This window comes from Vulpes lagopus, chromosome 18 (assembly GCF_018345385.1).
Source record: "Vulpes lagopus strain Blue_001 chromosome 18, ASM1834538v1, whole genome shotgun sequence".
NCBI classification, from domain to species: Eukaryota; Metazoa; Chordata; class Mammalia; order Carnivora; family Canidae; genus Vulpes; species Vulpes lagopus.
In genome coordinates, this window is record NC_054841.1 from 1,323,946 (window position 1) to 1,338,410 (window position 14,465).

General features: G+C 66.3%; 1 protein-coding gene across 1 annotated transcript; it reads left to right on the top strand.

Moving 5' to 3' along the window:
* Nucleotides 1-986: 986 nt before the first annotated feature.
* On the top strand, nucleotides 987-14,443 carry CABLES2 (Cdk5 and Abl enzyme substrate 2). The gene is made up of 10 exons (XM_041733238.1): nucleotides 987-1,459; nucleotides 7,931-8,002; nucleotides 8,100-8,192; nucleotides 9,153-9,230; nucleotides 9,642-9,750; nucleotides 10,185-10,350; nucleotides 10,713-10,816; nucleotides 11,161-11,267; nucleotides 11,989-12,193; nucleotides 12,437-14,443. Exons 1-10 carry the CDS (start codon nucleotides 999-1,001, stop codon nucleotides 12,575-12,577), a joined length of 1,536 nt encoding a protein of 511 aa, XP_041589172.1. The 5' UTR covers nucleotides 987-998; the 3' UTR covers nucleotides 12,578-14,443.
* Nucleotides 14,444-14,465: the final 22 nt, after the last annotated feature.

Below are 14,465 nucleotides of genomic sequence, written 5' to 3' on the forward strand. Positions count from 1 at the left end.
CACCCTCTCCACTGACCACTGACCACTGCGCGCTGGGTAAGCTGCCCACAGAGGCACGCTCTGAGCTGTGGCGACCAACCCACCCGGCAAGTGCCCAGCCCTGCAGCTGCAGAGCTGACCCAGTGCTGGGGGGGGCCCCTTGATCCTCACAACACCCTGAAGTCACTGTCCCAGGCAGAAAGGTGGACAGAGCAGAAGGGTGGTGTAGAGGTGGGGCACGACCCTGTCCCCGCAGACACGGGTGGGCTCCTGGGGGCTCCAGGAGGCAGCACCTGAGCATGGAGGCACCTGCTCTGAAGTCAGCACCACCTGCATACAGAAGAGGAAAATGAGGCCTAGGCACCTGGAGGGCTCAGGGTCACCCTGCTGCCGTGGGACTGCAAGACCGCCCGGGGTTGAAGGCCCGGCGCTGCCCCCACCCCCGCCCCCACCCCCGTCTGCCATTCCTGGCAGGTGTCTTCTTCAATTGGGAAGGGAAGCCTTGTGGCACCGTCCGCCCTTCGGGGAGCTTTGGAGCTCCTGGGGGGAAGGCCCTTCGCCAGCTGAATGCCCCCCCCGCGGGAAGGGGGCAAGGCTTCAGCTCCCCGCACCCACACCCCAGGTCGAGCACGGACGCGCACCCCACGGGAGACGTGCGCTGGAGCCTAAAGTCTCCGGCTAGACGGAGGCTGAACTTGAACCCCGCCGCCCCGCGGCCGCCGTTTCCGAGGCGGGGACTCGAACTCGGGGCGGCGCCGCCGCTCGGCCCGGGCCAGGCCCCGCGGGGCCGTCTGCGGGCTCTCCCGCTCCCTCGGGCCGCCGCGGCGCCGCCTCTAGGACCCGGGGGAGCCGCCCGGGAGCCCCCGCCGCGCCCCGCCCCCGCCCCCGCGCCGACCAATGGGTGGGCGGGACGGCGATGCATTTGCATGCGGGCGCGCCTCGGCCAATGGGCGGCGGGCGCGGGCGCATGCGCGCAGGCGGGGCGGCGGCGGCGGGCGGCCGGCGGGCTCAGTCGGAGGATGGCCGCGGCCGCGGCGGGTGGAGCCCCGGGCCCGACCCCCGGCCCCGCCAGGGCCCCGCCGCCCGCCGGCCCCGGCCCCGGCCCCGGCCCCGCCGCCCGGGCCCCGCCGCAGGCGCTCCGGAGGCGCGGGGACTCGCGGCGCCGCCAGGCCGCGCTCTTCTTCCTCAACAACATCTCCCTGGACGGACGGCCCCCGAGCCTGGGCCCGGGCGGGGAGAAGCCGCCGCCGCCGCCGCCGCCCGCCGAGGCCCGCGAGCCGCCCGGGCCGCCGCCGCCGCCGCCGGGACCCCCGGGGCCCCCGGGACCCGAGCCGCCCGCCCGCGGGGCCCCCCCGCCGCCGCCGCCGCCGCCCGCGCCCCCCGCCGGCCTCCCCGCCACCAGGGCGCCGGCGCCCCAGGGCCTGCTCAGCCCCGCGCCCGGCCCCGGCCTGGGCCTCCCGCTGGACGGGCAGCGCCAGAGGTGAGCGGGCGGGGGGGGGGGGGGGGGGGGGCGCCGGGGTCAGCGCCGGGGTCAGCGCCGGGGGTCCGGGGTCAGCGCCCGGGAGGCGCGGGGCGGGGCCTCTGCGCGCGACCTGGGCCAGGGCCCCCCGTGACCCCGTGACCCCGACAGGCCCGCACAGGCCTCGGGGTGGGAAGGTGACCCTGGGCCGCGGGAGTCCCGGATGCGGGGTCCGCCGCGCTCAGGCCCCCGTCACCGCGCCAGCCCCTCTCAACCTTGGCAACCCCCGAGCCTGGCCGTTGGGGCTCGCTCAGCCCTTATCAGCGCCCCCAGACGCTCCCGGCTGCTCCCGACACGCCCCTCCCCCTGGGCTCTGCTCTCAGGCGCCCCGGGGTGCCCGGGCCTCCCGGCCTGTCACAGAGCCTCCTGCGCCAGGCCGCAGTCCCCCCACCTCCGTGCCCCCACGGTCCCCTCTGAGCTCAGGGTCCCATCCCCACTCGCACTTGCTCTCCCTGCCCTGACTCCATTTCCAGGGAGCCCCAGAACAGCCACCCCCTCCAAGCCCTGCTCCTCCCGTCTGCCTGACACCCCACCCTGTTCCCCCGGAGCTGCAGCTCTGGGTGCCCCTGCCTCGGCCCCTGAGGCTGGGGTGACCCCGAGCCCTCCCACCTTCACCCTGAGGGGTGATTTGGGGCCCCAGCCTCCGTCCTTCGGGAAGGCCACTGCTTAGCGACTGTCCGCAGGGCAGGCCGTCCGGAGGCTGGCCCCGCGGGTGTGCAGGGAGGCGCCCAGAGCAGCGCCCTCAGGCTCCATGCCCTGTGCAGGTGGGAGGCCCGGAGACCCGGAGACCGCCGCCAGGCCCTGGGCTCAGGGTTGGCCCTTCCCACCCGAGGCCATCACGGCTGTAGTAGCCGCAGCTGCCGCTCACCCCGGCCCTCAATGGGTTGAGCCAGAATTCAGGCTTGGTTGTCCGAGTTCTGGTGTGTGGCCCCCGGAGAAGAGCTTACCGAGGTCGCCGTCACACCGTAGACGGGAGGACTTCAGCTGTACGGAGACGCGGCTGCCTCCTGGGCAGGCCCGGGAGGACCTGACCCTCGCCACCAACAGGCCTGGCCAAGGCCCCAGAGACGGCACAGGGCTGAGTGGTGCCAAAGGGTCATTCGGCCCCGGACGTGGCCACTCAGCACCACGCTCCTGCCATCCCTGGGGAGGTGGGGCTGCTCACTGCGCAGAGGCTGAGTGTAAGGAAGAGCTGCTTCACTGGTGGAAATCGGTCCATTTTACGCCAGAGCCCTGAAGCCTACTCATCTTCCTCCTTGAAGCTATAGAGTCAGCCCTGAGGACGGTCCCAGGTCACGCCGGGTCTCTGGGGTCCCTCTGGGTGCACCAGAGCCGAGTGGCAAAGCCCCTCTGTTGTGTGATGAGTCGCAGAGCTTCAGGGGAGAGGTGGTGCGCCTGCTGCCGGGCCTGAGAGCAGGGTGGGTCTGCCCTCCACCCACCGTCGGACGCCGGGCCGCCCCCTTTCGGGGTGCGTGTGCGCTCTGGACAGATTGCGCGTCGTCTTAGGTTCTCTGGTCAGCAGATGGCGGCCCTGCTGCCGGCCAAACCCTGCAAAGTGGGCTAGGCAGCGGCCCGCCCCCCAGACCACGCTCCAGGGAAGGGCTCGGGCGCGGATGTTGGATGCAGCGCCTGTACCCAGGAGTGCTACGAGGCCGCAGTGGCTGGTGGTGCCCCTGCACTGCCCGTTCCCAGGAGGAAGCTGGCACGGGATGGGATGTGGCGTGAGTGCCGGGGGGCCCGTTGGTCTTCCTGCTGCACCCACGCCCGTCCCCATGTCCCTCCAGCCGTGGCCTGAGCCCCTGCTCTGAACCCTCTCCCGCCTCTCCCTCCTTCCTGCCTCTGGGCCACGCCGGCTCTGCCCACAGGGAAGTCGCTGCAGAGCATGTGAGGCACGTCTGGCCGAGCCAGGGGGGCCCCTAGCTGCAGGCCCGGTCTGAGGGTCAGTTGTGTTTCAGGTGTGGAGGAGACTGAGGGCCTCCTGAGGTCTGTACCATGTGGGTTGTTTGACCCAGGCTCTGCGGACAGGTGGCTGTCATCCTAGGTCGACTGTCAGGGGCTCTGTGACCTTGGGCGGGAACCTCACTGAGCCTCAGTTTACTCCTCTGTGAAGTGCTTTTGCCTTACCTACCACCCACCTGAGGGGCTGTGTGAGGTCAGGTGAGGTCAAGGGCTGGGGGTGGGGGGGGGCGTGGCGGGAGCCAGGTGAGCAGACACTCTTCAGGAGCAGGTTACCCAGCGAGTGCTCTCGCTCGGGCCACACTGGGAAGTTGCATTTCATACCCAGGGTTCAGCCCGGTGTGGCCTCTGCTGAGCCAGGGAGCGAGTCAGGGGAGTCCATCCTTCCCTCCTCAAACCTCTAATGGGCTGTTTCATTTCAACACTGCGGTCACTCAAGGCCAGCAGGCGGGCTTCTGGGCTCCTCCAGCAGGAACAGGTCCTCAGGCCCCTGCTGGCCTCAGGGCAGCCCTGGACAGCAGCCGCCACTTCTCACACTGTCTTAGGGGTCGCAGGTCTGAGATCGAGGCAGGGCCTCGCTCCCTTGGGAAGCTCCGGGGAAGGAGCTGTCCTGCCTCCCCCAGCTCCGGATGGCCCCAGGTGTCCCTCTAGTCTCTGCCTCCGTCTTATGTGGCTTCTCCTGCGTGTCTGTGTCTGCGCCTGGCCTCTTCCTCTCCTCATAAGGACCCCAGTCACTGGATCGGGGCCCACCCTAATGGCCTCATCTTCACTTGGTCACATCTGCAAAGGCCTTGTCTCCAAATAAGGTCACAGTCACAGATGTCAGGGGTTAGGACTTCAACATGACTTCTTGGAGGGCACAGCTCAGCCCTCTAGAGTGCTCACGAGTGCCCAAGATACTAAAGACAGGGAAGGTGAGCCAGGGGCACTGCCATGAGGCCGGGGACATTGCTGTGTTAGCGGAGAGCAGAACCCCTGTGATTCTGGAGGGCTCACCCTGGAAAGGGCCTGGGTTTTAGCTGCTCTGCTGGCCAGGAGCCACTTGTGTTCCCGAAGCTGTCAAGCTCCTGTCCAAATTAAGCCAATTTTGGTGTAGCATCTGACATTTTGCTTACAACTCTGATTTGGGGGGGCTCTTGCTGGAAGACAAGAGGGAGATGGTTGCCGATGAGGCTAGAGCCTAGAGGCACATTGCCCCGTGGTGGCCCAGAGGCCTTGCCGAGACCTGGCCTCCAGAGACCACCTTGGGAACTTCAGGCCTCTACGAGCAGATGGCTAGAATTTGGAGTTTGTGCTTTTCCTGGCAGGAACTTGGTGAAGTGGGGTACCCAGGACCACCACTCCTTGGCCGAGCGTGCACAAGGGTCTGCAAGGACGGGTGGCGTCCTCAGAAGGGCACGGTGCAGGAGCAGCTCCCAGGTCATTGCACGGTTACCCGTCAGCCCCATGCCAGCTGGTCTGACCCCTTCACTCGGCCCCTCACTCAGCTTGGGGGTCCTTGGCCCCCAAATAGACCTGAGGTGGGAGCCCTTCCTCGGCTGGGCATTTCTGCAGGTACAAAGTGAAGGATGTTCATCAGGTGTAGAGCTGTCTGGTACTCACCTGTCTTCCTGTTTGCAAGCGCGCTTCACGTTCGAGGTGGGGGGTTGGCAACGCTAAGAGTGAGCCACAGCCAGGCCTGTGGTCCGCGTGGTGCCACCTGTGCCCTCCCAACAGCCTCGCCCACACCCATGACCCTGACCCCTTCTGCCCCACAGGGTCCGATGCAGGCAGCCTCGGGCCAGTCATGGTGCATAGACGCCGTCCCGCTAACCCTGACCGGCTCAGCAGAGGGGCTTCCTGGCCCAGGGGGCTCGGGTTTGCCCAGACATCCGGGGGCAGAGGGGGGTGGCAGCGCCGCTAGCAGAAAGCCCAAGTTCTGTTTTTTGTAGCTTGTTTGTTGGTGGTGTTTTTATGGGGGTGTGAATGCATATTGCACTCAGGGGCAGCACACACCATCCCCCAGCAGCTCTCCGCAGCCAGCACCCCAACGTGCATTGCCCACGTCATAGCGCTTCACGACGGAGTCGGGGCACTCTGTGTCTGGGCACGCCGGGAGTGCAGCGTGCCCGGCCTCCTGCTGGCCACGCAGAACCCCCCCGGGGTGGATCCCAGAGAGGCTGAGCAGGGCACCCTTGGCCGGGGCCATCCGTGCTGGGGGGCTGTGCGGGGGACTCACGGAGGGGCTGGACGTTCCTCCAGAGGAACCACTGCCAAAGCTTGACTGGCCTCACTGTCGTGAGGACTTTGAAAGGGGCACTTAAGGAGCGACCCCCAGCACCCAGGCGGCCCCTGCAGGTGGTGCATCCACGACCAGGCCTCCGATGCCTCGCCTGTGGCTTGGCTGCCTGCTTCTCCGCCGCCTTCCCCTCCTGGGAACCCTCAGACTGGCTGCCAAGGGCGCCACCCGACACGCGGTCACCTCCACACCCAAGGATTTTGGGATCCCTGGAGTGTGCAGGCTGCTTCCCTCCTGCCCACAAAGGCTCCCCTTCCAGAATGTTCTGCAGCCACCAGCTTGTCACCGTGCCTCACTCAGACCTCTGCAGACTGGGACGCTGCCCCCTTCCCCAGGATCTGCACGTCAGCCTGCCTCTGAGAGCATGGTGGGCCACACACCTGGGCCTCCCAGGTGCCAAGTGCCCCCGCAGAGCTGCGCCTCAGAGCTCGGGGCTCCGGGACCGGCGCCGTCACAGGCTTTCCATCACAGCCCAGACAGCGCATGTGGAACAGAGGCGAGTTCAGGAAAGGAGCACTTGAGGGGTGGCCTTGGTTCCAGCCCGGCGGGGCCCACGGGCGTGGAGTCGCAGTGTCACTGCCGTCGGCGAGCATCCGGACCACCTGCTATTGCGCACGTCCCAGCACCACCTGGCCCGCCGGGGGACCTCGGGCAACTGGCTGGTCTCCCCACGTGTGAAGTGAGAGTGATAACAGTGCCCATGGCGTGCAGCTGTCATGAGGACTGAGTGTGTAAAATGCTTATTAGGAGAGAAAAGTGGAAGAAAAGCACCTACCTGCAAAAGCAACTGGGAACAGGTTTAAAAGCTCCATGAGCCAAGTGGCGTCAGCCAGCCCTGAGCCCCCCGGGCAGCGTGAGCGAAGCAGCAGAGGCCCATGTGTCACCTGCCGCTCCATCGGGCCCTGAGCCTGGACCCCGCACACGAGGCCCCAGGTGTGGGGGCCCGCTGGGCAGCACCTGGGAGGTGCCCTGAGGACGCCCCGCGCTGCTCTGGGGGCCCGAGCCTGCCGCCAGGCCAGCACAGAACCTCCAGGGCCCTCGGGCTCCTCCTAAGGTGGCTGCTGTTCCCGGCACGGGTCCTGCACACGCACCCTGTTTCATAGGACCCTGGGCGTCTGCCCACCTCGCCCCTCCTGCTGCCCCGTGAGCACCCCTGCCTGCAGAGGCCCCTGGTGCCTCCACCCCTGTGTCACCCGGCCGGTGCTCAGGCGCCACTGCAGCCTGGGCTCCCCTGGCTGACCGACCCCTGTGCTCACATCACCCCCCAGCACCGTCCTGTTGTGTGACCTGGGGCTGGTTCCCAGCTTCTGTGCCACCACAGGCTGTCCCCCTATAGGGAGAGGTGGCGGCTGGGCCCCTAGCACATGGCGGGGACTGCCTATCACTCTGGCTCCTTGGGGACTCGCTGATCTGGGTGACTGGACTCTAGGCTGGCTCCACCCGGCGAGGTGGCCTGACCGCTCTGGGCCTCGTCTGCAAGCCAGGGGCCCTGCTGCTTCTGCACAGGCTGCAGCTCCCAGAAGTGGCTTCCTCGGCCATCTGTCGCCTCCCCCACACCCTCCCCAGGAGCCCGGACCCACTCACACTCTAGACACACGGGGCACCTGGCACATGGCGGCCCAGCCGGGCGCAGCACCGTGTTGCTCCATTGCCTAGACCACCCAGCCTTGGCTTCTGGGAGCCTCCCTCTTGCTGGGAAAGTGTGGGGACCTGGGGCCCTTGTATGTGGCCTTGTAGGTGGCCCTTCCTGGGGTATGTGCGTGTCGGCCCCATGAGGACTAGGGGTCGACAAGTGACGGCGGCGCTGGCCTCGTTGCCAGGAGCCTGGCTTCGTGATCTTGACCTGAGGGTGCGGCTGCACGGGGTCTCTGAGCCCTCGGGCTTGAGAGGCCCCCGACACGGGCTGGGAGCCCAGGGGTGCTCTCCAACTCCGGAGGCCCTCCTGAAGCCCCGCCTTGCCTTCAGCCTGCTGTGGGGGAGTGTGACCTGCCCTGCCAGTCCTGGGCCAGAGAGGACTCGGGATGGCCGGGCTGAGCTCCGGGAGGTGACAGAGCAGTGGGCCAGGGTGCTGGTCCCCTTGGATTCTTCTGGCCAACTGATCCTCGGCGGCCCTGCCCAAGGCTGAGACCTCGGCACAGACAGGCTCCTGACCCGCGCCCCAGGCCTGTTAGCTGATGCCCTGCTCTGTCTTTCTACAGAAGGCGAGTGGCCTCCCAGCGCTGCTCGCTCGAGTTCCTGGAAGACGCTGTGGGATGTGCCTCCGTTCAGAGGTAAGGTCTCGGAGACCCTGCACTCCCGGCCACCGCCTGCTCTGGGGCCAGAGGGTGTCTCCAGGGGCCGGAGAGTGACCTGGTTTTTACCCGGCAGAACCAAACACATATCCGGATCCCCAAGACACAAAGGCCTGAAGAAGACTCACTTCATCAAGAACATGAGGCAGTATGACACGAGGAACAGCAGGTACCAGGTGCCCGGGGGGAAGCCTGTGGCCGCCCAGAGGCAGGGCTGGGCATCGGTCCTGGGCCCCTGCCTGCAGCCCTGGAGCTGCCCGCCACACCTGGCCTCAAACCTCGGCGGGGGCCGGGACCTGGGTGACAAGCCACGCAGGGGACGCCAGCTTGAGTAAAGTGTGGGGTGAAGGGACACAGGGCGGCCGTGGTGAAGCAGCGTGGCCATGAGAGCAGGGCTGAGTGTTATTTGGGCAGCACGGGGTGGTTGACCTTCAAGGCAGGATCCAGGTGTCCCAAACCGGGGTCCAGGACTGGCACGGGGGCCCTTTGGGGCTCCCGTCGCCCCAGCCCTGGTCAGGGAGCTCTGTGCTCTAGCAGGGCCCTGGACGCCCCCCCCAGCACGACCCCTAGCGTGACAGGCTCATGCTGGGGCTGAGGGGCAGGCCCGAGCTCTGGGCTGGCTTCAGGGAGCGCAGGTGCCAGGTCCCAGCCAGAGAAGAGGGGAGTCTCCCCTGCTGGAGCAGGGCAGGGCAGAGCTGGGCCCAGAGGGGAGAAACACGTTCCCGCACAGGGCACCTCACGGCCAGTTTGGTTCGGGACGTTGACTCCACCAGCGGGTCGTCCAGGCTGGCTGAGCACAGGGCCCCCCTGTGTCCCCTGGGCACCCCCTCTGCCTCTAGTACCCTCCAAAGCCCGGCCCCTCCCAGTGAGTCCCAACCCAAGACCTGCCCCTGCCTGCCTGGGCCAGGCGAGACCTTCCTGTGCTGTACGTCGTGTGGAGGGGATGCGTTTGCCCCGGGACGGAGCGCCCTCAGCACCCGGAGGGAACCGGCGGGACCAAGGACAAGCACATGGACTGGCTCTCCTGTCCCCTGGACACCCCAGGCAGCTTGCGCTACCCAAGTCCGGGCGGGAAGGGATTCTCTCCCAGAAGCGCCCGCCACCTGCTCTGACCGACACCTCCCCGCAGGATCGTGCTCATCTGTGCCAAGCGGTCCCTGTGTGCAGCCTTCTCGGTCCTGCCCTATGGAGAAGGCCTGCGGGTCAGGTGAGTGGCCCGGGGAGCCCGGGAGTGATCCCGAGGCTGCCGAAGCTGCTCGGGAGCTCCGAAGGCCACGGGGCCCTGGCTCTAGCAGGGGCGTGTCCGCACCGTTACTTCGCTTGAGCTGCTTAAGTGTAGCTGCCTGGGACGCTCCTCATGGGGATGCTGCTGTGCGTCCGTGCGCAACTCCATGACTCCGGAAGGACACAGCCATTGCGGGGACAGCACCAGGGGACCTGGCAGTAGAGAACCTTCCCCTGGAACAGGCCCGGGCAGTCTGGTAGGGGTTGGAGCTGCTCCATTCCTGCCGACCTCCAGGGTGTTCTAACGGGAAGCGCGTGGGCCTGGGAAGGGGGGGCACCAGGCGGCCTCCGGGGGCAGAGGAAGGCAGCAGCTATCTCCCACCGCACATTGCAGTGACCTGAGGGTGGACAGCCAGAAGCAGAGGCACCCGTCCGGCGGCGTCTCCGTGTCCTCTGAGATGGTCTTTGAGTTGGAAGGCGTCGAGCTGGGAGCAGATGGGAAGGCAAGCGTGGGAGCCGTGCACGGCTGGGGCAGGCGGGCGGGCGGGCACGGAGCTTGTGCTCACTGAGGCAACGAACACATGGAGGGGCATCTCCTTGAATCTTCTAAAACGCGCGGTGTCGGTGGGAGGAAGCCACACAGCCCTGTAGAAACGGGCCTGTCGTCTCGCTCAGCAGCCAAGTGACAAGAAATGACCTGAGTGTGGATGGTGTCCCGGTGCCACGTCTGTACCGGTGTCAGAGGCCAGGGGCTTCAGGGGCAGGGAGGAGGTTCCCGTGCTGCGGATCCCACACAGGATGGCAAGGGCGGCATTTGTGGGGGCCCTTCCTGCAGCAGGAAGGGGTCAGGCAGGGCTTGCTTGGACCTCTGCTCTTGGCACGGGGCCGTGGGCCCAGGGACGACAGGGACTGAACCCAGACACCCTTGCCCCTCCAGGTGGTGTCTTATGCCAAGTTCTTGTACCCTACCAATGCCCTGGTCACACACAAGACGGACAGCCACGGCCTGCCGCCCCAGCCCCGGCCCAGCGTCCCCCGGACTCTGCCGGCGTCCAGATACAAACCTGCCCCAGCCAAGTCAGCACCGACCGGCACGGAACTAGGTAGCCTGGTGTGCCCTGACCAGGCGCAGGGCTGGCAGCCACACGGGCTGGGCGCGGGACAGCACGTGGCCGGCAGGGCGCCAGGCTTGGGAGCAGGGTCAGGAGAGCAGGGGCTCCCGTGAGAGCAGCCTCGGCGTCACCTGACCATGCGCTACGGAGAGCCCGGGTCCACAGGTGGCTTGGGGGCTGGGGTCCCTCCCCGTCAGGACAGCCGCCTCCGCCCGGCCCTCAGGGACGGGGAACCACGGCCTGCAGCCTCTCCTGGCCCCAGGAGCGTGCTTCCCTCTGAGGCTTGGGTTAGCAGAACCCGGTGGGCCCAAACTCGGGGCTCGCGGTGGGTCAGGGCTGCCGTCTGCGTGCAGGGACTGACGTGGGCGACGCGCTGGAGTACAACCCCAACCTCCTGGACGACCCTCAGTGGCCCTGCGGCAAGCACAAGCGGGTCCTCATCTTCGCATCTTACATGGTACGCTGAGCGCCACCTCATGCCCACACCGCACACCTCTGTGGTTTGGGGGCAGACTGGGCCCCCCATGCCCAGGACACTGGCAGCGCCTCGGGACAGGAGCGGGTGGGCAGGCCAGAGGGCCACTGAGCTCTCCACCTGGGGCCACCATGCCCTTGGCCCACCCTGGGGGCCTGCGCACTCCGCACCCTCTGGCCTGGGGCATCATTGTCACATTTGGTGCCTGAAGCCACAGCACATTCACGCTTGCAGACTGGGCCAGCATGAAGTCGCCCCCAGGGCCCGGGTGGGGGGCCCCAGAGCTGTGCAGGGCCGGCCCCCACCCTGCTGCCTTCTGCACGCAGACCACGGTGATAGAGTACGTGAAGCCCTCTGACCTCAAGAAGGACATGAATGAGACTTTCCGAGAGAAGTTCCCCCACATCAAACTGACGCTGAGCAAGATCAGGAGGTGAGGGGGCTGAGGCGAGGTCTCGGGGCCCCGCCACCGTGATGGGCCGTTCCTCTCTCTCCCCCATTTCCGGGGAGTCCTTGAGCTTGACACACGCAGACCCAGGGCCCCCTCCTGCCGTGTGCCCAGGCCCGCAGCGGCAGCCCCCCGGCCCCCTGCCTTCCACCTCTGCGGGCCAGGCTGCATCGCTGCCTCTCGTACCCGCACCTGCTGGTCCTCCTCCCTGACGCCCGCGACAGCGTGGGAGGTGGGCACTGTGCTGCCCCCGTGACGCATGGGATCGAGGGCCGAGGAGGCTTGCCTAAGAGCTCGCAGCGAGTAAGCGGTGGACTGTCCGGAGCGGGGCCTCCCGGTGCCTGCCCTGGGTCCTTCTGGTCCCCACGTCACACCGGGGCGGGGAGGGGTGGCTCCACTGAGGTCCAGATGCACATCAGCCTGTCTGCGCCCCAGGGCCTTCCCATGGGCAGTTTTCTCCCCACGTTGTCCCCCTTGCTGCTACAGGACAGCAGGGACCGTGTCCTCTGTGGTGTCCCCTGGAGGACGGTGTAGGTCCAGGGGTACAGCTCAGTGCGGGGTGGATGCTGCGGGCCGAGTGCTGGGCCATGCCCACCCGCAGGGGATGGGGCTCTTTGCGCAGCCCAGAGGGCCACTCGTGGGCAGGGAGAGGGTGGCCGCTTCCTCGGCCCGTGCCGTGAGCACCTGGCCTCGTGCAAACCTGCAGTTTAAAACGGGAGATGCGGAACCTTTCTGAGGAGTGCAGCCTGGAACCCGTGACGGTGTCCATGGCCTACGTGTACTTCGAGAAGCTCGTCCTGCAGGGCAAACTCAACAAGCAGAACCGCAAGCTGTGCGCTGGGGCCTGCGTGCTGCTGGCTGCCAAGATCAGCAGCGACCTCCGCAGGAGCGAAGTGAAGCAGCTCATCGACGTGAGTACCCCTGTCCTGCCGCCACTGCCACCGCCCAGCCCGGCCTCAGCCCAGCCTGCACCCCCCCCATGATCCCATCCCCCCAACACCCAGGCCTGTACCCCTGCCCCCATTCCCAGGCCTGCACCCCGCTGTCCCCCCACCAGGCACCTGGAGCCCGGCCTGCGCCCACACCCAGACCCACTGCCCTGGGTGGGAGGCAGAGCCCGGGCCCCACGTAACCTTCTCCCTTTTTCAACACAGAAGCTAGAAGAAAGGTTTCGATTCAACAGACGGGATCTCATTGGGTTCGAGTTCACGGTGCTGGTGGCCTTGGAACTCGCGCTCTACCTTCCCGAGAGCCAGGTGTTACCTCATTACAGACGCCTCACGCAGCAGTGCTAGCCGCGGCTGGTCTCCCCACAGGAGCCACCGGGACAGCCCCGGCGCAGGCACACACACACTGGGGCCCAGGGGGTGTTCCCGGCGCTGCCGTGCACGCCCACCCGGCGGGGGCTCGCCTGCCCTTTGCGACTGATGCCATCGTCTTCACACCCTAGTGTCCTTCCAAAGCGCACTGTGCCACCACGTATTCCCGAGGGCCTGCTTGTGTCATCACAGGAGCAGGATGGGAGGTTTTGTGTTCCTCCCCACGTGCCTGCGGGCGGGCTGCACCGGCCGCTCACCGTGTAGGGTCATCCTGGCTCTGCGGCACCCTCCTTCACGTCTTCTGCAGGCATCGCAGTGGAGATGGGGTTTCCAGACCCACCAAACACTGAAATTGCTGAAGTTAACATTAAGTATTAGTCTTGGCTGTATTGGGTTTTTGAATGTGGAGACGCGGCACTGCACCCCCACGGCCTGGCTCCCTCGCAGCCCACAGCGTCCCGGGGCTGCCCACCGCCTCCCCTGCATCCACAGGCGGAGCTCTGGCATTACGTTAAGGCAACCATAGCAGACTCGTTTGTGTCCTTCTTTACTCTTCCAAGCATCGTGTCACTGTGAAATCCTGGTGCCCAAGTGTCACACACCCCAGCGGGCCTCGGCACAGACACTGGCCTGCCCCTCGGGGGACCCACCCCTCACCTGTCACCAGGAAACCCTGCGACACTCTGGACGTTCAGGATGACTGGATTGCTTGCTCTTGGCTCTTGATCTTCCTAAGCAATATTGTCACCGAGAAAAAGTGTATTTATTGTTACTTGGGATTTGGTCCTATGGGTCTTTTTAAGGGAACAAAATTGGTTATGTGAGATCTATTGAAGCTGTGACCTGAAGCCACACTCGATCCTCAAGCAGACGGGAGACAGGCTCTTCCACAGCTCTGCCCCCCACGGCAGCATCTCCCTAGGAGGGTTCGTGCTCACAGCTTCTTCCAGGCAGGAAGGGGTAGTGGCCGTCACCTGTATGCAGGCCTGTGCCCCATATGCCCACAGGGCCCGTGGTCTTGGCATCCTGCACGTCCCGGCCCTGCTTCTCCAGAGCACAGTGAAGGACCGAGGGGGTCTCCCCCTTGGGTGAGCTGCTGTCAAAAATGACGTTGGCTGGGCCAGTTAGCTGCTTCCGTACCACTGTCCTGCGAACCTGTCATGGGGGCTGCAGCCTCCCACCCCCGTACTCGTGTGCATATGTGCTTCTGCACAAAGGAGACCCCAGTGCTGCTCACCACGGCCCTCAGGCACCAGCAACTCCGTGCAGCCCGGCCCGGTGTCTGCCCGCAGGCCAGCTGGGAGCCTACAGTGTGGAGGCCGAAGCCCAAGTCCGTATTCCCACCGTATTTATTGTAGAGTACCTCCCTGTCCCCCGCAGGGTGGCTGAGCCCACATGTACCCAAGGGGGAGGATGGAGCTGCGAGGTCGGGCAGTGCCCTCCCGGGTAGGAGCCTGGACCACTGGCGTCTCAAGGATGTTCTTGGGTTATGAGCGTGGAGAGGGACCCAGCCCATGTCCGTCGTTGGGAACTCCCACGTGGACCTGGGCCCTGCCCGCCTGTAGCTCCCCACCCCATGCCACCCTGCGCATCCTGTGGTCAACGCAGAGCTGCCCGTGTGTTCAGCAGTCCCCCGGACAAAGCCAGTATTCAAGCCAGCCTCAAGCCCTCGTTCTCTACAAGCCTGGGTGCATGACTGGAGGGCCGGCTGTGGCCCTCGGCACCTGTGCATTGAAAAGCGCGCTAAGCGGCTATCTGACCTCATTGTCAAGTCCCATGTCATGATTTGTGTGCAAATAGTCCTGTATTTGTGGTTTCAAATAAATGTGGTTTTGCAACATACTGTTGCCTCCTTTCAGTGGAA